General features: G+C 39.0%; 1 protein-coding gene across 1 annotated transcript in view; it reads right to left on the bottom strand.

Moving 5' to 3' along the window:
- The window catches only part of CABIN1 (calcineurin binding protein 1), a 119,455-nt gene that overhangs the window by 48,302 nt on the left and 47,654 nt on the right, over window positions 1-23,499 (bottom strand). The window contains exon 28 of the mRNA XM_009893228.1: window positions 18,746-18,859. Within this exon, the coding sequence (XP_009891530.1) occupies window positions 18,746-18,859 (114 nt within the window). The remainder of the gene's footprint in view (window positions 1-18,745; window positions 18,860-23,499) is intronic.

The following is a 23,499-nucleotide window of genomic DNA, read 5'->3' on the forward strand; positions in this document are numbered from 1 at the left end:
CCTGGCGGCCCCGCTTTTTTTTTTTTTTTTTTTAATTTTTTTTTCTTTTCTTTTTTTCCCTCCTCTTTCTGTGCGAGTGGGGGCGGCGAGCAGGGCTGGAGCTGTTTGCTCGCTCTCCTGCCAGAAGACGGTCTTGTTTGACATAGGATGTTGGTCCCAATTATTGCCTAGCCTGGCTCGGAGCCACCCCACTTAGGGCAAGAGAGTAAACAGCTGCTCCCGTCGCTTTGCAAGCATTAATAAAAAACAGTTATCTGCTCCCACCTGTCCACCAAACCTTCCCAAAATATTCCCTGACCCGGTTTAACCCTGCTAGTGCCGCTTCATCGCCCTTCACCTCGCCATCACTGAAGGCCCGCTCATGACCTATTTTTTTCCAGTGTGGCCGGTTGCCTCCTCTCCTTGTGGTGCTGAGCTGGGGAAGCCCGCCGGGATGCTCCGAGGGGAGGAGAGAGGTAGAGGCCTGCTGCCACCAGCCGCTGCAGCCATGGCCGCTGGGTGCCCGTGGGGCCTCCACTGCAGGCGCGTGTTGGCCCCCACAATGTGCTACACTACCGCTCCCCTTCGTGCCGCTGAAACACCTTTCACCGAACGGCAGGACAATCCTCTTACACCATTTGCTTGTATTTATGCTGTCAGATCGTCCCCTCCCCCTTCCCTAGGGTTTTTTAACTGATCTCCAGCTTCTGCAATACCAGGGGGTGCTGGTGGCACATTTCTTTCACCACTCCTTTGCCTCCTCTCTCATGACATCGTTTGCCCTTTTCTCAGACTATTTGATGAGGAAAACAAAGGTCTACCCTCGCCCTTTCCCTCCCCCCCAATCCTTCCCTCTCCATACTTTTGATGCATTCAGTCTCCTCCTATTAAGAGACACAAAACGTGTGCCAGTCCACTGCCAGCCTCAGTCCATCTAATCCTGCCTCGCAAACTGTCTGATGCGACTCTCTCAATCTGAGCTTAGCACAGCTAAACTTATCGCCTTTTCCCAGCCACTCATCTGGGCTCCCCTCCCGATTACCTTCATCATAAATGTTTAAACATTTTATCTTTACTCCTTCCTTCTCTCATTTTTGCAGGCAGGGCAAGCAGGCCTCCTCGCCGTTCTAAGCATTGCAGGGGCTTGGTTTGCTTTTTACCCTCTTGATTGCTAGGATTATTCTGACATGCTCAAAATTTACCCTGTTTACTCATACCTCAGGTTTAATAGCCGGCTCCACAACTGCAATAGTCCCCCCATGTGCTATGCAGAAGTCAGTTGCTAAAGTTATCTTTCTTTCCCATCATTTTAGCCACTTTCTACCCCTCTTTTCATTTCTTCATCTTCCTTTCTTCTTACCGTATCAGTTTTAGGCTTCCCACACTGAAAGCTCCATATACCTTGCCCCTTCCTACTAATTTACATACTTTATATAGACATATTTATCCTTAACAGCACCTTGAAAAAAAAGGCTGAAGAATAATTTAGGTATCCTATTTATCTTGTATAAAATTATGTTAACCAACAGCACCCTGTGCCTATCTCTCCACTTAAACTGTAAGAATCAGCTTTTTTGTTTTAAAGCTGAGATTTCCCTATGGGCACTCCAACTCTTTAAAATAACCCATGCCTTCATCGCCTCTTACATCTTGCTACCAAAGGCAATAACCCATTCTATACTGATTAACAATGCAGTTTTGGCACTACTATTTCAAAAGTCCATTAACCTTTAATCTTTTGACCGCGTAACATGGATTTGTGTTTCACATACAGAACTGACATGAATACTTACTTTTGATGTATTCATGCAAATACGCTTCTTTCTGACCTGCCCTTTTCCATCTGCTCATTTAGTTAACAGCAGAGCTCCTATCTCCTCTATTGCATGGGAGTTTTTCCCTATGTATTGTCATTTACTTATGCAAATTAAGTAGTTGTTGTACCTGGAATGAAATACATTGTAAAAACGCTTAAAGTTAATAGCCCAAGGACTGGGTGTTCACTAGATTGGTAATTATGTCATATAAAAGTTCTGCATGACTGAATACCTTTAAGCCCTAAGTATGGCAATGTAAGGATTTCACTTTCTAATTAATGCCTTTTAGCTGTTGCAATGAACAGTCACGGTACCATAAAAAGCAGCAAGAACACACACATCTTTAAATGATAATACAAAGTAAACAAGAATTATAATACTGAGTTCCTAGACTTCAAACTGCTTGACAGCAGTTTATTCGGTGAAGGTCCATTACCAACTTGACTAAAGGAAAAGAACTGTCTCTTTAGAGTGTAAAAGGGTATGGTTTTCACCACAGATTCTCTTCAATTCTGTTCAGTTCCAAAAGTTTCTTATGTTCTCTCTCAATTAACATTTTTCTTAATCACCACACTTCCCAGGTTTGCCTCACGTACTCCTACACCACACACTACTCAATTGTCTCCACAAGCGGAATGAATTTGGCACTATTTGCACATGTAGGTGTTTGTAACTTACGGCGCCACATCAGAAACAACCTCGAGTTATTCGCACGCACCCACAAGCACACCTCTAAGCCACCTCCCTGACTCAGGTAGTTCTACTCCGCTCCAGCTCGCAGGCGAAATGGCTGCTGCAGAAGATGGCTGGCACAATTACGCCCGGATTCTTGGTTCAGACATAACACTGTGTAATAGCAAAAGCCTTTTTATTAATAATTTTTACACGGCGCAGTATTTGGGACACTATTCAAGTTTTCTGGCTGATTAGGGGTAAAAGATGATAATAGTGTTTTCTTAATTGTTTAACTACTTGGAGACAATGTGCAAATGAGGGCTGCAGAAACAGCTAACATCGACTGCTTTTTAAGCTTAATTTAAATACAGGAATGAAACAATGAGACTTTATGCATTTTGGCAAGGAAGGATGGATGGGAAAAAGACTGACAGAGCAATTACAGGGAATGTGAAACATGCCCAGAGTCAACACGATGACCTAACATTTGTCCTTTTAAAAATAAATACTCATAATGAATACTTTCAGTGCAACAAACCATCTCTAAGAAGAACAGTTACCCTAGGCGCAACTGTTAATTCTCAAAGGCCACATCCTATACTTGTCTTTTAGTTATTTATGGTGGGAAAGGAGGGCAAAGCACTATTTCAGACCATTAAAAAGTGGCAAGTTTATGTTTCACTTCGTGTTTCCTTCTTTAAGAGTCTCATTTCAGCAAGCGCTTTGTTTTGGGGGTGGGGTTTTTTGTTTGTTTTTTCTTATATCTTCTATATCTTTAAATCAATAACAACCAAAGAAAGTTTGAGGAACGTCTCGGCCAGAATCACCTACGGGATGTAAGCTCTCCAGTGTTACAAAACTAGGAGCCAGATGGACTTGATTTTACACTTCTAAGCTTTTTTAACTTTTGCATGCTGGGATTTCTCGATGAAATGTTCTGGGGTGAATAACGAATGTTAAGAAAGATTCCAGACCTCTCTGCACTGTCGAGATAAGGGTGCTAGCTTTCCTTGCAAACGCAGCATATGAGTTTGTTAAGGTCAATATATTTGAAATTCTGTTCCACTTCCAAACGATTTTCTTCAGTTCAGAGTATATGCATTGTAAATCCTAGCATGAACTCTATTTCCAGTTAGAAAGAGTAGATTTCATCTTCTGTTTTTAAGGAACTAGGATATTGTTTTCACTTACAGATGGCATTTTTTTTTCTTGTAGAGATAAAAGTAATCTCAAGTTTCCAGTGCAATGGAAGTCCTACAGGAACTAGAAAGTATTCTTCCTTCAGCAGCACTATTTGCTTCCTTTAACTGAGATATTTTTAATTTTCTGGCAGTCAGATATTTTTAATTTTCTGGCAGTCAGATATTTTTAATTTTCTGGCAGTCAGATATTTTTAATTTTCTGGCAGTCAGATATTTTTAATTTTCTGGCAGTCAGATAACAACAGTGACCAGATCGGAATATTTGCCTAGAAAACCCAGCCTAATCCAGAATAGTAAATTTTGTGGTCTAATGTAAGTATTTTCCAGGGGAATCTCTCTTTTCCATCAGTTCTGGAACTACTGTAAGGAGAGCACTAACGCTGAGCAGCAGAATAGGCGGCTGCCACCAAAACAACATACCTGGAATAGAAGAGGAACTGGACGAGGGCACGTTTAGATTAAACATTAGGAAGAAATAGTAAGGCACTGGAACAGGTTGCCCAGAGAGGCTGTTGAGGCCCCATCCCCGGAGGTGTTCAAGGCCAGGCTGGACGTGGCCTTGGGCAACCTGGTCTAGTGGGAGGTGCCCCAGCCATAGGCAGGGGGGTTGGAACTCGGTGATCTTCAAGGTCCCTTCCAACCTAAACCATTCTATGATTCTACGATACCTGCACTGAAGTTAAACACACGCAGTGGTCAGTAGGTAACAAAAAGATAGAGGTTAAGAAGAATAAAGAGGAGAGAGGGGAGGGAAATGTATTTCACATTTCATATATTCAGCAATTTTGTTATCTGAAGATAATAAAAGATAACCTGTTTATATGCAGGTTTATATTTCTTGTTTATTAGGAGGTAATTTTATTCCCTTTGAATTTCAAAGAGAAACATAAACCAGCAAGTGCTAAATCTGGACCTTCAGAGGACTTGCATCTTTTCAAAACCTGTCTCTCTTCAATATTCAATAAGTAATTGAATATTGAACTCATATGAACTCATTCCTTTCTAACACCATCTTGCTTGAAAACCACAACTTTGACTGTGAAAGAGTAGTATTTTAACCAATTCAATATAATTTTATACCTGACTTACTCCTCCTAAAACCAGAAATTCCTATGGATAAAGCAATTATTTTGGGAATTTCATATGGACCCTATGGTGCCTTTGTCTAGGGACAAACAAACGTAAAATACCACCTAATTATTTGTCCACATACTACATTTAAACTGCTGTTCTCAAAGGGCAAACGGAAGAAGAAAGAATAAATACAAACGGAAAAATAGGAGAGGAATATGTCAAAAGGTAGCAACAGGAATAAGAGAAACTGGAAGGAGATTTGGAACAGAAACCTGTGGTATATCATCTTGCTGTCTTCACCTTGCTGCCCACATACTTAAAAGACTTCAGACTCAGACTCATCTCCTGGTGGGCCTTTCATTTTGTCAGCCTCAGTCTGCCGCTGGAGACAGCTCTCAGACGGAAGTTTTCAGGAAGAAAGACACTTTGCTTTGCTTTACCTTATCGATTTGAGAACATAGAGAGGCAGGAAATTTTATTCCGGCTCAATTATTCACGAAAAGCAAGCAGAGACTTGTCAGATTTTGAAGGGAGAAAAGTGACATATTGAAAAGACAGTGACAAAATAACCCAGCAAATAGGCCTACACGTGAATGGTTTACCTGCCTACGTTGTCACACTAACGCTGTGCCCAGAATACACCGTCTACGATTTCCAGCAAAAATTTCAGAAAGAGAGCAATACTCACTGTTCACTAATTTACAAAGAAGAAACCCACCCTTCTGCTTAAAATTTTTCTCCCCTTTTCTCCCACACTTTGTCAGCAGGGTCACCTTGACTGATTGTCTAAATCCTGGCTGAGAACTCTCTGGGCATGAAATGTGTAAGGCAGTTAAGTCCTGTCTGTCTGTCTGTCTCTCTCCTCCTTTCTTCCCTAATCCAAATCCTCCTGCTCCCCAAGTGCCTGGGTGCCAGGTGGCACAAGCTGAAATCATAAGTTTTATGACATGGTAGTTGATATTTCTGAATTTCATTGCAGGAACTGACTTTCTGAAGTTTCTCATCCAGATAACTGATGATCTCCAAAGCAGTGAAGACTGTTTTTTGGAAATTTCTTCACTTGAAATTCTGTACTGCAACCCAGCAATGCTGAGAACCCAAGCATGTTTTCTGATCAAGAGCCATCAGACTTCCTCCGTTTCGAACACACACTGCGCAGTCCCTCATCAGAGAAGTACAGCGAGTGCATCTTGAAGCTGATTTCCACTCTTTTCTTTGTGACTGGAAATAGCTGCAACTGGACTCAGAAGTATGATTTCATTCTTTTTAGCTTTCATACTTCTACAAGATATTTGAATAAACTAGCAATACACTTGAAGAAAGTAGCACAATGAGATACTAATGCACTATCTTCTCACCAAAATCTTAGTTTTGGAATTCAGTCAGTCGCAGGAGCAGGACTGAGTCCTCTAGCCAGTTAGCTACTGTTAAAGATAACATTTCTTTCCTATTAAGATTAGTTTTACTGCCTAATATATTTTAAAATAATAGTTCTTTTCATTTTTCCCCTGCTTTAAAAAGTTTTTGCTCTTCAACATTATAACTGAACTTTCTCCTAAAGTACACGTAAATACACACACTTGAGCGCACACAGAGTAAAACTCAAAAAGTCCTTTTACTGTTGCTCATGTTTAAAGCCTGCAAGACAAGAATTCACTGCCTGCAGGACCCGTTTTTACTGATGACAATGCATTCAGGATGCATTTTCCTATGTGTTACCTTCCCTCCCAATAGAGAAAACTCTATTTCCTTTCTGGGATACATATATGGATCAACTGTGCTTCAAGGACTGCAGACCAGTTATGAAATGGTGAAAAAATTTCTTCCTATACTATTGTTTTGGGGGGTTACTGTTGCAAGGTTAAGATTAAAGAAAAAAAACCAAACCCTTCATACAACAGTGGCCACAAGAACTATGGGGGACAAAGGCTGAAGAGTAACTGCTCCTGCATATGGCACTAACCGGTGAATTCTCATTTACTTAAAGTGAAAAAATTACTCACAAATAATTTTTCTTTCTTTGCTGTTCTTGCAAAGCAGCAAGAATATCTCCATCAAGGATATGGAGGAGATGCAGTACGTTTACTTCAAGATTTGTGCAAAGGAAGAACTAACATGGAATAAATGTGCCAATCAAAGAGTAATTGTTTAATTTTTCATTCTGATCAACTCTGATACAAAAACCAAGACTAGCTATTGTTAATTTCAATTTTCATCAGTTTCTAATACTTTTATACCTTCATGTTTTATTTACAACCTATACGGAATATTGTTTATTTGCTGTTGCAATTTAAATTTAAAAAAAAGTTTTTTTAAAAAACATTTGGTAAAAGCTTACGCTTCCGAAATCTCAGTCTTTGTTCTGAATTAGCTTAACTTTAAAAAAAAATCAGGCTGTATATGTACTTGCACATTTTACTTGAAATGCTAAAAAATGTAAAATCTTTTTGTTTCGGTCCTGAAAGCAACATTCACCTTAGTGTAATTAATTCAGGAAAATACTTTTGCTTTTTTCTTTATTGGAAAGAAATTTACAATGAAAATATCCTGACCTAAAACCTGTTGGGAAATAATTTCCAGTAAGACCTTTAGTACAGAGCTGTCAGACTAAGGGCAAACAAAGCAAGCCAGATGTTTTTCTTTTGAGCCTGCTGAAACAACTACTTCATTAGAAAAAACATCACCTTTCTGTGTCACCAAATATAATTTTTAAAGATTAAGTTGATCCCTTTGTCAGTATTTCAGCTTACAAAGTAATTGGAATGTGTATTTTATTTCAACACTTACATTCCTGTTATGAGTATTTTCTGTTACGCTGCAAAGAAATGCTTTTGAAATCACTGCGCTCACGTCGAAATTCCCACCTTCATTATACAGCTGTACAGCCTATAATCCCTACTTCTTTTTAAGATCTCATTTATGATTCTATTAAGGTTTTTTAACACTGAATCTGCCACTAGCTGTGACACACACACGGGTTATAAACATGTATGTACTCTATATTAAGTAGATCAGTCATGACGGAAGACAGTGTTGAAGTGTCACAGAGTTTGGGATGACTACATGCTTCTCCATGAATGAGCTACACAGACATAAAAGCCTGCATATCTTCCCATTTCTCCAAATTTTTTTTTTCTCACTGGAAGTACTTTAGTCACTTCAGAGTCAGTATCACCGGAATAAGTGGAGCTCAGTTACCCTGAAATATTGTAATTGATAGTTATGCAATTAATTAAGAAAAAACAAGCAATAACCCCCAACACATACTCTTAAACCCTTAGTACGGTCTGTCAGGAGGAACAAACTAGTATGTGTACAAAGAAATCATTTTAGCCGTTACACCAAGCTCATTAAATTATCTCAAACATCTGAATATTTGAGAAAACACCATTATATTAATGACTCATACTAGTTCCAGTCTACTAAGCAGGAGATCATAGTATAAGTGCTGATACACTTTGAATGTACACACAAGGAGCAGCTCTAAAGAGATAAAAATATAAATAGAAAATGACCTGGTAGGAGTTTTCAATTCTGATTTTTATTCTGTGTCAGCAAACCAAATAGCCACCAAATTTCATAACTCATTCTGAGTAACCATTAGGAAGTGCTTCAAGTGAAAGGTCTGTGTTTTTTTCTGATTTTGCTTCCTCTAACCTATAGAAAATTAAAGAATTTCATGAAAGCCAAATTTGTGAAACTGTTTATTGACAGGAGGTGAGTAAGCAAACTGGTGAAGATGAAGTGTAGGCAACTGAAATCAACAAAGATCATCAAGCTCCTGGAAATAAATAATTTTTTACTCAAGCTCTTACAGGAACTTCCCTTGTTGGATTACAGCAATACATTTGAGTGCTCAGAGGAACAAGCTAAAATACTGACTACTACGGACTTCACTACTTTCACTCACCCGCTCAATCACATTTTGTTTTAATTCCTTTCAGGAGACTGAGAAAGTCACCTTGTTTAAGTGGTCAGCCCTTGCTGTTTCACATAGTAGCTATCACGCAAACTCCAAAAGTGTTCATATTATGCCAGGAAATCCTACCTCCTCCACAGGAGCCAAACAGTCTGGAACAATAATACACTATACAATATTCACCATTTTTACTCCTCTAACTTTAGGAATTTTGCCAAAGATGGAGTACTATTACTCAGAGAACTCCTGCTTCAGTATCTTCATCTAATCTCCGCACAGTGATACTGCAGTCAGCTCGCAAACCGTTCATCACACACTAGCTACAGCACAACAACAAAATATGTTCTTACCTATCATCATCTGCCATATTATCTTATCTTCTCCAACTTAACCTTTTTAATTTGGCCAATTATATCCTGCTGTAGCCATTAAATTAAAAATATTTATCTATAAATGCTATCCGCTTGCACAGATGTACACACAGACTTGTATCATGCTGCTCTCATCCCACGTTCTTCTGTTTTCATTTTTACACTAAGGCAACGTATATCCATGAAAAATACTTAGATCCTTCTGCTGAGAACTGCAATTCCAGGAATATTTCTCATGAAATATGCTGCTTTAATAAAATAAAGTTAATTTCACTATTAATTTTCTTCTTTCTATAGGGATGAAAGTTATAATAAATCACCATAATGCCAGGTAAATTAAAACCATCACAGGTGCAGAATGAAATTGTCACAGGGTTTCAGAAAGGTAGTACGAGCTGTTTGTCTGATGGTAGCTGGTTTTGTATTCACTGACTGCCATTTGGCTCCCTTAACCTTTAGAGCGAGATTGGTATTTTTACACAGTAAAGATAGAGGAATGAAAAAATCTGTCATACCCAGAATATGGAACAGACAAGTGCTGTAGTGAGCAAGATCAGATACAGGCTGATATCTACCTCAAAAGCAGTCTTGGAAATATCTACAAAATTAAATATACAGAAGAGGAAACTGCCTTGATTAATGTCTTAACATACAACTGGTAGAAACAGCTCATGAAGAAAAAACATACTTCATCTTGGTTATATCACACTTAGTTTCACCTAAGAAAGAAGCGTTGAAGAAAATTGCTCTGTCTTGATTCAGGCTATACATCCATTAAATTTATGTCCCTCAGAGCCATGCTATCAGTTTTAGAACAAAAGCAGAGGGTATTCAAAGACAACGAGGTATGACTTCAGACACATACATGCTACTTGCCTGTTCAACACTCTTGTGTGAACTCTACACGTTGCTACTAAAAGCAGTTATGTCAAAGCTTTCAGTCAGAGGCGACAGGAATTTGTAGGGGAAAGGAAAATGCTAATGCCAGCTAATTAAAAAGATTCAATTTTATGTCTTAGATTTTCTTCTGAGATTCCAAATTTACTCTTTTCTTGTTTTGTTTGCTTTGTTTTGTTTATCCAGCAGTCTATGCTGATGTAACCGTTCTTGCCATTTATTTCTATGATAAAACTGGGATAAATAACTCATAGTAAGAAGCTGCAAAAACTAGTCTGATAACCAAACAGCAGACATATAATATAAACCCAAGCATTTTGAAGACCTTTCATGGATCATCACCTTTAAAACTCTGCTCTCCTACTGTATTTAAAAATCTTATTTAGTTTTAAAAAAAATCCCATGTAGATATTTTTAAAAGGAAAGAACCTAACCTAAGTTTAAAACTAACCCCATTAAGTGTCTAAAGGTAGTTCTCCCATCCATATCTAACACACGACTGGCGGATGGAAAAATCAAATTATGGATTTATTCATTACACATTTGTAAAAGGACACTCATCACAGAGCATTCCAGCAAGGCTGTACCTTTCAAAACTGTTTAGAGAGGGTGAAACGGTTACTTTTAAACTTTTAAGATCCAGCTTTAAAACGGAATGCTTTATGTCCTGTAACACACTATAACCTCCAAGACAATCTCTCTTCTACAAAGCCGCACTTTCATTTATTTCAGGGTTATTTGTTCCCTAGCTTACCTTTCTCTAGAAATTCAGCTACTCAACAAAAGAAGAAACTTTTCCTAGGGAAACAGAATGGAAAAAAAATCGCTGTTTAATATCCACTGGCACAAATGACAGTTCAAAACCCCACGCTCATATCTCCAGGGATTCAGATTTATTGGCATCTTTACTAGCTGGGTCTTGGAAGCCTGCAAAGTTAGCCAGAAAGAACAGCGTGTATATATTGAGACAGAAAACTCTGTGAACGACGGACATTTTTCACTGATGAGTTCTGTTTTTCCAAGAGGATGGAGTGAAGAACTGTAAATAACATGTTGGGCAGAGGTTGAAAAAGTTATCTAGCTTTTTATAGGCAACTTTAAGATTTCATTGCTTACTGGGTTTCTGGTCTTAATCCAATCACTATGAAAGTTTCACTTGCACAGTTAACTCCTTCCTTCCCTTTGTTTTCAGAGTTGGTATTAAGACTGCAAAAGACAGCGAGCACACACAAGAGCAAGTGAGAGAGAATGCGGGAGAAAACTCCTTTGTACCTACTAAAAGCATTCTTCCAATTAAAATGTTAGAAAATACAGGCAGGAGATGTATGAGTAGAATTACGTTAACAAAAAAAAAAGAGGCAAAGAAAGAAAATGGCTTGCTACTAGCAAAAGAACAACTATCAAGGGTAAAGTCAGAAAGAAATAATGGAATTTTAACTCTTGTTGTAGGGGCAACTAGTATCACAATTTCCCACTCTGCCTTCCCCCAGTGGAAGCCATTTGCCATGCTAGGTAAAAAAAACCCAATGGATATTAATATGCTTACTTGACTAAAATACGCGGATTCTTGAAAAGCTACCTTTTTCCACGTAGAAAATGCTTGCCTCTTTCAAACACAGACATTAGTATCAGTAAATTTAATGGAGCCAAAGAAAACACTAATTCTCTTCCATACATTCACTTTTATAACATTGACTTTCAGTCACGGTTTGTGAGAAGGGCCAGGCTATCACCTCATTAGGCATTTTAATGAACCAACCTATCCAAAATTTAAGCATTCATTAAAAAAAAAGTTTCTAGACTCGATGCAAAAATAACGTATATATGAATTATATTTAATCAACACACATATGCCTTCCTAAATCTGCAGGCGAGGCAACGATTTTTTCAGTCCGAGTTCCTCTATCCTGTGCCACAACAGACGTTCAATGATGGATGCTGGGAGCACCGCGCCTGTGACATGGTGTTGCTCCACAGAAGATACAGTGAAAGGAAACGGAGAAAATTAACAAAGACGAAAAAGGAAGAAAAAACAAGGAACAGAGGGTGAGAAGACACTGATTTGATTTCACTCTTCAATCTTCCAAACTTTAGCTTACACTGTAACCATAAAATAACTGCCATTTATACAGCTGACTGTATTTACAAATTAAGGCATATGATTATACAATCATTTGGCTCAGAAAGAACTCCTGGAGGGCTTTTTATTTATTCCTCTGCAGCTTTGCACACAAGTATCTCTTCACCACACCAGAAATGGTTTCCTCACAGAGAAGAAGAACAATAGCTTTATAATGACATTATTCAGGAATGTAGGAAAAGTGATGAAATCCTTGTGAAAATTACTGAGGAAGCAGGCCAGGCAGGCAGCATGTTAGCTCAAACTTATCCCCAGTGCAGAACAGCAAGGTCTCCATTATCTCTTCTTAAGGAGAGGTGCTGGATGACCCATACAGCCTCAGCTCACACAAGCGCCTCTGCAGCAAAGAGCCTCCCAACAGCACACCAGCCCACCGCTGACAGTCCTTCCTAAGCTGTCACATCATTTCATAAAGTAGCTTGCTCTTCCGAGCACATGAGAAACTATGTGGCAGGGAGATGTCTTTTACTTAACAGCTGAAAACTTCATAGTCAGGAGAAAGCTGGCAGTAAGAATCTGCATTTACTGAACGGCACTCGCACAAAGCAGAAAGCTCACTCTTTCAGGGCCTATCTCCTGCACAGTGAAAACACAGACATTTCACATCTGTAATATGTCCATCTCCTGAGAAGATTAAAGACAATTCTAGCTTTTAAATTAGGTAGGGATTAAACCATCCTCTAAACAGATGCCCCTATCTGCCTACCATAAGCATAAAAAAAAGAAGCATAAAAAAATTAGACTATTAAGAGTATTGTCATGATGGTATCATTATTTTGTTTTATGCAACTACACAGGTGGTCAGTGTTAATGGTGGAGGACACCTTTTCTAGACACTTTTTTTTGTATACCACCTATTAAATGGTACTAAGTCTAATAACTTGTTTCAAGCATTACCTAGCTGCTGGAATCAAAAAGCTTTATTTTTAAATTATTCCTTTATGGTTTCTGTTCCTTTGTGGTTGCATAAAAACGGCATCCAAAACACTCAGAAGCAAGAAGGGCAAAGTTGAATAACTAAACCCTTGTCATTTCTGGGATGTCACTGGTGATTTTTCTTTAATTTTTTTTTTTTTTTTTAAAACTTGAGTTGGCATCCTCTCGTACTCATTTTCATGTAAAGTGTTAGCAGCACTAAAAAGATCAACATTTTTTCCAAAAGTTGCAACCAATCATGATCAAGCTAAAATATAACCCCAAAGTTATGTTACAGTCCCCACACGTGGTTACGACACGACATCTCACGACACTGAGACATAGTCTCAACTCACATGGGTGTACAGGAACTTTCTTCAAGTTCTTTCCCTGTTCCCCAAATCTGATTCAAATGGCACTATTTTTCTCAGAAGACTTATATTCCACATAGCAGATGTCTAGGAGCTGGAAGCACACTTGCCAACTGAAAAGACACACACCAGCTATGAGCAGGAGGAGAGTAACCCAGATCTATCACCAGCCAAGGACAGAAAGGAAAGCAGAGCAGTAAAAGTTCTAGGAAAGTGATTTTAGTCTGCTGTTGCCTCCAGTTTCAGGCTTTTCCAGTACATGGTAGGAAACACTGAACCTGAGGCTTCAGTCAAGTTGCCACAATCAGCCTTGAAGAGCTGCCCTTGGCCCTGTGTGGTATTTGGGGGTTCTTCAGGTCAACACCAGTAGCAACCTCAGACTGGGCAGAACAAATGTCTAGAATAGGTTCAGACCACCCTAATGGATTTCCCTCTTCCTTTAGAGATAGCTGGCCATATATCATCTAAGAGACACATTAAATTCTGTAACGAGTGTTTCATTTTAATTCAAGGCATGGGAATCATTAATGCTGAGGTTACACTTCAGGAGCTGGGAGAGAAACAAAGGAAAGCTGTATCAGATCAAAAGAAAATCCCACTTAGTGCCATGTTTCTGACAGCGACCAGTAATGTATGTCCAAGGAACGGTATAAAAACCAATTCAGGCATATAATGAAGCCTCCTTGATACAACTGCCCAGCTTCCGCGAAAGCTGAGGCATATTGCTTTTTTTCTCCCTCAATAGTGCCCTGTGTTAGGGGCTTCATAACAGCCTTCTTTCCTACATCTCAAATTCACCTGTATGGCTCTGGTTGCACAGACTACCAAAACAAAGGCAGCCCTTGCACCTTGCTCTGCTTTTTAGAATCAACTCTCCTCCGGTAAGACAGAAAGACGTAAATCTCAACCTGAAACACAACTAGGGAACAAACCTGCTACACAGGGACAGACAGTAACAGAAAAGCATCCACTGGTTATCACCGTGCTATAATAAGAACTACCTCTAGAAATTTGCAGCACCAAACTTAGACTTTATTCTTCAACTGCTCAGTGTCCAGAACTTGCAGCTCTGCACAGCAGAGGTCTGCTGCCAGTGCCCAGTCACACCTGCTAAGAACAATGGCAAATTAAAGTGAAATCACTGCCATCCCTCAGCTTCTGGCTCCCAGTGGATGCTTCTACCTTAATTTGACCCTGCTTACTCAGACCACGGAATGAAGAGCTTCAGGGATACAGCAGAGAATAAACGTACTGCGCTTCTTTTGGAATTAAAAATAGAACAATTATCCTTAACAGTTTGCAGCAAGGCTTCATGCACATGAATGTCTGCATTATAGCATATTGTGTGCATGCACAGCTTTCATATGTGGGGAACAGTTACCAAAGATGGACATCAAGATCTGTGGTAATAATAATCTGTTGTAATAAAGATGTGCCAGGAAAAGACAAATACTGTATATTAAACCATATGGAGAAGTTACTGGTACACTGAGCTCAACCATCAAAATGCTTTTTCCACAATCACCACCCACCCACAGACTGATGAATACCCATCATCTGTGCACAAAGTTTAACTTTGTTTTATTAATAGTGGCATGAAATCTGAATATATAAAAAAAGTGCCCTACTATATAAAGCAATGTTTGGGGATTTTTTTTTCTCCTAGTGAATTAATTTCTAATTTAGTTACTATAGAAACCATCCTGGAGCCCTCTTTAACGAAAAAAAAAAGTCTCTATATATTTACACACAGACAGAGACAAAGAGAAGAAAAGCTAGAGTGTACCAGTACATGCAGGTTAGAGAGAGATGTGTAACCGGGCAAACAAAAGAGACTTGGTATTCATTTATAGGAACACCACGAAAACTCCTGTAAGTCTAACTGCAATAACCATTCATACAATGATTGCCATCACTAGCAGGGCCATGAATGTGCAAAAACCTCGGGACCAAGAAAGTCAGGGCCATTCTTTTCTCATTGGGAAACAAATAGACACAATAATGCAGTAAGCATTTTTTTTTCTTAGAACTGAAAAAGGGAAGTGCTGTGCATCCTGACATTATTCTAATATGTTAAATGAGAAGAAATCAGGGCTAAGTGAACATGCCTTTTTTGCTCATTCTGAAGACAGTAAAAAATGAATTCAAAGAGATTTCAGTCGCAGCTGAGTGACAGCTAACAAATTAGACAACGGATCGTGACACACAGATTCAGACCAGCAGTTCTGCCCTAAAAGTTAACAGGAGACAGCTTTACCCAGGTTTATTTCTTTTCATACAGTGCTGCCATAAACATTTCATAAATAATTCTACTAGGAGTATGCATGATTTATAAAATGTCTGGGAGGAGCAGGCTGGCACAGTCCCTACTTGTCTTTGAGCTGCTAGCTTTCTCTCTTGCACGCTGTTGTTTGTACTTGTAAAATTGAGTCAGCTATAATTTCAACAACCCTGAAGACTAAAAACACTAGTGCTACTTGCTCCAGAAGAAAAAGGTATTTCGATAGTAAAGTAGCTACAGAAAGCCATTTAGACATTCATTTAACTCTTCTGTATCACGAAGGCCAAAGAGTTCTCAAAAATAAAACCAAATGCATTTCATGGAAGCAAATAAACACTTTAGGCAAAGTGCTTCTGTTGAAAATAACCCTGGAGGACATTAATATGCTTAGAAAAATCTTAAGGTTGGCCATTTAATTTCTAAAATTAGATGCGACTACTTACTTTTGTAGAGCTCTATCATTTCTGTTTTATCACCCAACTCTGTATGTGAAGACAGTAGCTGGGACAGTGGGCTGTAACACCATCTGCATGCAACGGATGACACACAAGTCTGTATTCTGAGCACTGACCCAGATGGTGCAGTACGTTTGCTTACCCACCGCCTGGCTAGGTGCTTTGCATGAGAACAAACTAGTTGAGGTTTAACCCAGACAAGGTCAACACAGTGGTGAAAGATTTTTTTTTTTCCCCCCTCAAGTTGTTCACAGATTTAGGTTTGTCCAATTCTGGAATGTCAGATGACACTAACAGCTTTTGTGTTTTCATGGGCACTTGTAGCCATTTCTCTCTCGGATCTGGATTTTCTCACTGTGCTATGTCTGTGTCATCTGTACTGGATTACTGCCACATGTTCCACACAGAGTGTTACTTGAAGAGGATTTTGAAAATATAGCTGGGTAGAAAATGAGACCACCAAAATATTTTATCATGCTAACCTCATAATGTACACTGTACCTGTTAACTGAAGACTAACGTACATGTGTGCAGGAATAAGCCAAGATGTCAGCACTGATTCACAAAGGCCTCAACAAGTTGTTTTGCCGTCTGAGGCACCCTGTGTGCTACTTACACTGTCATCATAGCTGAGACACACTGGAGTCAGGTCCCCAAACTGAAATTTCTCAAGCCTGAAGGCAGCGGTCTACAGGAGGACTCTAAACCAACATTGTCTTCATCTGTTGGCAGACCCAAGTTCAAGCTGAGAATACAGTTTTCACACATCTTCTCTCTTTTCTAACAGTATTGCCAATATATTGCACTGGGCTAGCATATACCTTTTGTTGAAGGTTATCTTTCATTTCAAAGTGTATTTAATTTCTTACTAAAGAAAACTAAAAATATTAAATTATGGGAATCAAGCTTTTTGTTGATTTACAAAATACAATTATTTTACAGCTGTCTAGTATCTATACCAGCACTTTTCATCCTTCAATGTATAAAAATGATTGGGTTTTGAAATAATGCTGGAATCACGCACCTAGGGATACAGTGGAATCTATCTTTAAACTAAATTATCAAGCATTAGCATTCAAAAATTAGACACAATTTAGGTCAACCACTGATCTCTCTTAATGTGATAATTCACATTTTCAAGTAGAAACACTCCCTTATAGACACTGCTCAGTTCCTCACTGCTCATCTTCCTCATACATGAAAACACAATGTACTCTGGACACTTCACCCTGCAATGATGAACAAGTCAGCCTTGATCATGCAAAGTTCACACTTGACTTGAAGCATGTTGAGTAATTTCATTAACCTCTACAAGAATACTTGTGTTATCTGGATCTGAGCCAAAGTATTCACTGGCTTGAAGAGTTAATCACACTGCAGATTTCTTGTAAAAAATCACACTGCAGGTTTCTTGTAGGAAAAGCAGGCGGATATTGCAGGGAAATAAACAGAACAAATCCATGTAGTCACCAATCAGGCCACAACTGTTTGGTCTACACCAAGCATCAGGCTGACAGGATTTGTTAATCAAAACTTCCATCCAGAAAGATGGAACGACATAGAAGCTCTTTTAACAAACTGATCCATGGTACAATTTTGAACCACTGCCCTCAGTTGTTCAACCCATCTGAGTGATTACAATCAGAGAAGAGCACTTACCTTACACTTAACTGAAGTTTGCACAGAAGTGCTAATTAACACAACATACAGCAAAAATGAAGAGAGATGTTAACAGATATAAAATGGAAATAAATTTCACAATTAAAATATTAAAACAGAAGCACTGGATGATAAAGCAGAGACATAAAATTCCGTCACTGCAAATCACAGGCAATCATATAACAGATACATAGTCCAGAAAGACAACAGAACATCTCCAGGTTCTTGCCACACGTTGCAAGCCACAAAACAGCTACAGAATACTATCACCAACAAGCAGAAGGCACAAACCCCCAGAACATATCAAAGAAAAGCTGGAGATACTGAAGACAATGGCAGTGTGTTAAGTTGCAATCACAGCAGGGAATGTGATAGATAAATGCTCTTCTAAGTCTCTGTAGTATTCTATGTCCCATGTCACCGAGAGGCACAGACACCCCTGTGGACTAGAAGATATCACAGACACAGGGACAGTCTATATGACAGCGCTGCTACTACACTGTGGAACTTGGAAATAGTCTTTCTGCTGAGCCACACTACAAAAGCTGAATACAAGAAAGCTCCTTCCAACTCCAGAGATTTCTTAGAGCAACTAGCACTGTTTATTTTTGCCACAAGAGGTGCAAGTCTAGTTGAGAAACAGTAAACAAAAGGATAATTAAGATGAACAGAACTAAAATTTTTTACAGAGGGCTCAACCATCAAGTATATGGTAAATGATGCCTAACTAAGAAACGTTGGTGCTTCTCTCCCCGTGTTTTCAAGCTCATCAGAAATAATCCTTCTAACGTGGCTCCCTTCAAGAGAGGAAAATCCCAGTAAATATCTCTGTAATACAATTCTGTGTTTCCTTTAGCCGCTCACGGCTTGTTTAATGTGCCTTTGCTGAATTTCACATTACCGTCCCTTCACAAACCTTTCAAATGAGAAACAGGTGCTAAAAGGATGGCTGAGAAAGTACGGGTGTGTTTATCAGCTGTGTAAACTTACGTTGAAGAAATTTGTCTTGTTCCTCTCGCAGAAGAGGCCCTGTGCAGGCATGTGCTTCAGCTGCTGCCAGGGGACCCCGCTGCCCAGCAGCACGTCCCGGGCCCACTGCAGGTTCTGTGGACAAAACAGGGCAGGTGAGTTGCAGGCAGGGCATGGGAATGTCACCACAGGTAGAAATACAAATTGCTCATTTGCTTTTATTTATTAACCTGCATTGTCATTTCTCATTTTCCAGGTAGCTGCTGTTCTGCCAGTATTTGTAGAGGCATGCAATTTGGGGAAGACATCCCTCAGGAGAGAAAAGCCAGCTTGCTTCTCAGAGCAAGCATCCAGACTGATCAGCCCCAGCAGATTACCCAGTTCCCAACAGCTGCTGAATCCAGTCTCATACCCTCAAATTTTGCTTTCTTGCCTGTTTTTTTTTTTTTTTTTTAAAACCTGTCATCTTCTCATTGAGATCCACCCTCCATCTCCTATCACTTACAGAAACCTGACCCCCAGATATATTTAAAACACCTTAAATTTTTTGTTGTTGTTAAAAGCTGAATTTTATTGCTAAATATAAAATAATTCATATAGGAAAAAATCTAAAGTTTCTCAGCAAACAGTGGAACTTGCTGTCCTGGGCATCCAGCAGCCTTCCTCCACACACCAGGCCCCCCTGCTGCCCCCCGTCCCTGCCCCAGCCCCCTCTGTCCCTCAGTCCCTCCAGTTCCTCCCACACACACGCTCTGGGAGCCACCCCTCAGCTCCCCCCTCGGGCTAACTACCCAGGAAGCATACCTGCCAGCACCCAGGCCTAGCAAAAGAAGCAACCTTTAGGCTTAAACTGTGGCCTTCTTTTAGTGGGGTGGTGAATTCAGGCCTTTTACCTCTCCCCAGCCACTGCCTTCCATGTAATTTCACTTAACCTCTGGAAAATTCTACACCTGTCATCAAGTTTGGTTAACAGTGCTCATTGAGTTAGCAAGAAAGTTTTGGTAGGTGACTAAATGATAGACAACAATCAAACATTCATAAAAGCACTACCCCTCTAGGAGTTCAATGCATGAGCATCTCTGGTGTAGCTGAGAACTAGGGACAGCTGTTGGCTCCAGGCAAAACATTACTAACAGATGGGACCATTATTAATTGTAAGGTTTCAGTGACAGAAGTTTCGCTTTACTTCATTTTTGTTTATTTCAGTATTAGAAAGTAGCATTTGAGTCGCACTAGACTGGCTTTTTTAGAGACAACTTGACTATAGAGCTGATAAAAGAAAGGGAAAGATGTTTGGTTCATAGAGACAAATGAGAATGTTGATTTCTGATTTGTGTTCTGTGGGCTGGAAATATGCCTCAGTGAATCATAAATTTTATTAAATCATGTCCATCCAAGAAGTATATTCCAGTTGTAATTTTTTTTGGAGGGGTGTTAGGTATCAGCAGGGTTCTTATCCTGTCTTCCAGATTATCTTCTTTACAAGACTGGTGCAACAGTGAAAGCCCTGCTCAATTGTAAGTGCTCTTGTCCTAATGACAGTAATCATGCAGAAATTTCCAATGTCTTACTAGAATTGGAGCATCCCCTCTAGCAAAATGCTGATTACGGATTCATGTGCAAGAGAGCTGAACACTGGAAATGCTAAACAGATATTTACAGATGTCAAAAATCCTTCATTCAGAGAGCCGATATAGGTACTCATACAGGACCTTCATGATTATAGTGTATGACAGTCAAGGGGATTTTGATAGCTTTCTTTTGGTAGGGAACAAATACGTGTTCGCTCATAAACATCACAAGGTACTTCCTGGCTGGTCAGGGGAACCAGTAAATTTAATTATTATGTCTGATTGTCAAATTTTAATTAAAAGTAAAGTAAAATATGTAAACTTAACTATATACTAACTTTTTCCTACGGCACTTCTTTTGTAATATGTATTTCTGTAATCCTATTAACCTAAGACTACAAAATACTTTGAAATACACACAGAAGAAAATACAATACAGAAAAGAACCTACAAAAATCCGGTCTTCCACGAAAGTCATCCCGTTTTGAATAAAATCAGAATCCAGCAACAATAAGCCTACCATAACGTCCAAGATCCAGGCACGTAAATACTTTCTTTTATGCTGATCATAGTCATCCAAAACATAAGTAAATTCCAAGTGTGAAAACGAAGCAAAAAAGTTGCTTAATGTCTGGCAATCTGAATCTTACAGTTAAAACTATCACATAAAAATTAAAGGAAAACAAAACCCTGAAGAAAGCTACCACCAAAGCTTAAATATAAAATCCCAGCCTAAACAAATTTTAGCTATGGATGTAACCCTGAATCTAAGTTTTACAATGAAAATATTAAGAGATCATTAAGCGTAGCATCACGCTCTGGTGATCTGCTGTTCACATTATACTGACCATCCTCAGGCATGTATTTGATACATATAATTCAAAGGCCTTTATTGAACAAGATGACGACAGTAACCTAGGTAGGAGGAAAAAAGATCATTCAGACAAATGGGGCAATTACACGGTAACTTCACACAATCAAAACTAATAGGAATAAAAGATGTAGTTACAGATTTTCCACTACCCTTCTCCTTAAATCAGCATGATCAGTTATTCCCAGTAAATACGCCTGAGCAGGTCTCAACTCATTAGATTTCACAGGATCTGCTCTGCTTAGTTTTTAGCCGATGAAGTTATTAGGAGTGGGTGAAAGGATCCAGGACATAGCAAAAAGGATTTATTCTTCTTGGCACACTGCTTGCCAGTCTGAAATGCTGGATTTAGCTGTCTGACTCAGGGCAATTATGAAGTGCTCTTTCCAGTTCAGCTGTTGCCTCCCACATCTTCATCACCCCAAGATTCAAAGACAAGATGACTGACAGGGTACAATAACTTGCAAAAAAAAACGTTTACCAGCGTTATTAAAGTGGAAAAGGAAAATCTCTCACGGTCAACCAAGAGGAAATCTGAGTCACCTGACATGGACACCTCTTAACTCAATGGTGTCACAAGCCACCTTTACCTAACTTGGAAACTCCACGAAGCGCTGCTGAGAGGTGTGCAAAACATCCCACAATACCTCGATCCTCCCCTCTATTTTCTTTTATAGTCTGTTAGAAGGCTTTGTCTCAAAAAACCCCTAGTGGCACCACATTAAATAAAAGCAAAATAAGGACTTGACCTAGAAGGGTAACCTTTTGAATGAGCTATTACTACCAAACTGTTGCTACTCAAAATGCTTACATCCATTATGCTTACAGATTATGCCTGTCTCTAAGTATATATTAAACCTATATATATTTTTCTTGTAATTTTTACGTGCATGTATTATACCTACTTTGACTAAATTGTCATGCTACTGACATTACGTTATATCTGACATAATTTCCCCATTAAGGACTCATTAATAATGGACATAATAGAAGATACAAACTTAAAAATCCTAAGTCATACAAACACTATCTGTGAGCAGATTCTTCCGGGATTTACAGAGTACTTTTTATTTCAAGATAAAAAAAGCACATAAGTAAATATTTTTATTTCCCGACAATCTGCTGGTGCAGAGTATCAGACCAGTTCTACGTACTGATCCATAAGGACCATAAGGCAAATACTTTTCACAAAACATTTTAGTTGTACTGATGAACAGCATCTTGCAAAGTCCTATCTTCTCCTTCCAAACTGTGCCAACACTCATTTTGGAGGTAAAAATCACAAAGGATGAAGACTTTACTTCAGGACAGAGACAAGGTGAATGGGAAACTAAAACTACTGCCCAAACTGGCAATGAAGTAGCTTCTGAAAACTCATCCTTACTTTCCTGCACATTTATTTCAACAAAAAACAGCTATGTACAAATTTGCTCTAATAACAGAATAAAACAAAGAGAAATAGCCTCCAAATAGTAAGCAGGATTTTGCAGGGGGGGAAAAAAAAAAAAACAAACCAAAACCAAAAACCAGAACACATAGCCAAACAAGATGTTGAAAGATTGTGAAAAGGATGTTAAAAAAAGCCCTCAACAACTATTTTTACTAATCTCGCAACAGCAAAACCGGTAATACTGTAAAATGGGAGAAAACAGATTGCATATGGAAAACTTGTTTTTCTATGCACTATGGAGACCTGCCAACCCTCTCCTTTCCCAGCCAACCATGGATTTTGGCCATCAGTCTAAATTCTTCATACAAATTCCTGGCACTGGTACATAAATGCTGAATTTTCCAAGACGGCTATATGCATTTAGAAATTAATTTGATCTCTCTAAAATTTACCAGTAATCCACTCTGCCCCCACAGCAACTCAACCTCATGTAATTTATCTAATTTTTTAAATCAGGTTTATCATCAGTGTATCTAAGCATACTTCTTACACCAGTTACTGCTAAAAATGCACAGATGCTTTTTGTGATTTGAATTTGTTCAGGAGTATAACTCCCACTAAAGACAGTGCACCATTAAAACACAGACATTTGACATGGCTCTAGAAAAGAACCCGAATGAGTCATCAAAGAAAGAAAATTACAACCTCATGAAAGTATGCAGTATACATATATCAGTAGGAAGATTTTATTTTCAGTGTTAAGTACTTGTTTGTTATGCAGAGAAGTAATTAAAAAGGACAGTACAATGTAATAATGCTAGTTGAAGCCAACCTGGTAACTCCTAGGCTCAAACAGGCAGGATTCAATTTTTCCGAGTTCCAAGAGGAGGCAGATTTAGACAACAATGTGTATTTCACACAGAAAAACATCACAAATCACTAA

Source organism: Charadrius vociferus, unplaced genomic scaffold (assembly GCF_000708025.1).
Source record: "Charadrius vociferus isolate BGI_N301 unplaced genomic scaffold, ASM70802v2 scaffold999, whole genome shotgun sequence".
Classification (NCBI taxonomy): Eukaryota; Metazoa; Chordata; class Aves; order Charadriiformes; family Charadriidae; genus Charadrius; species Charadrius vociferus.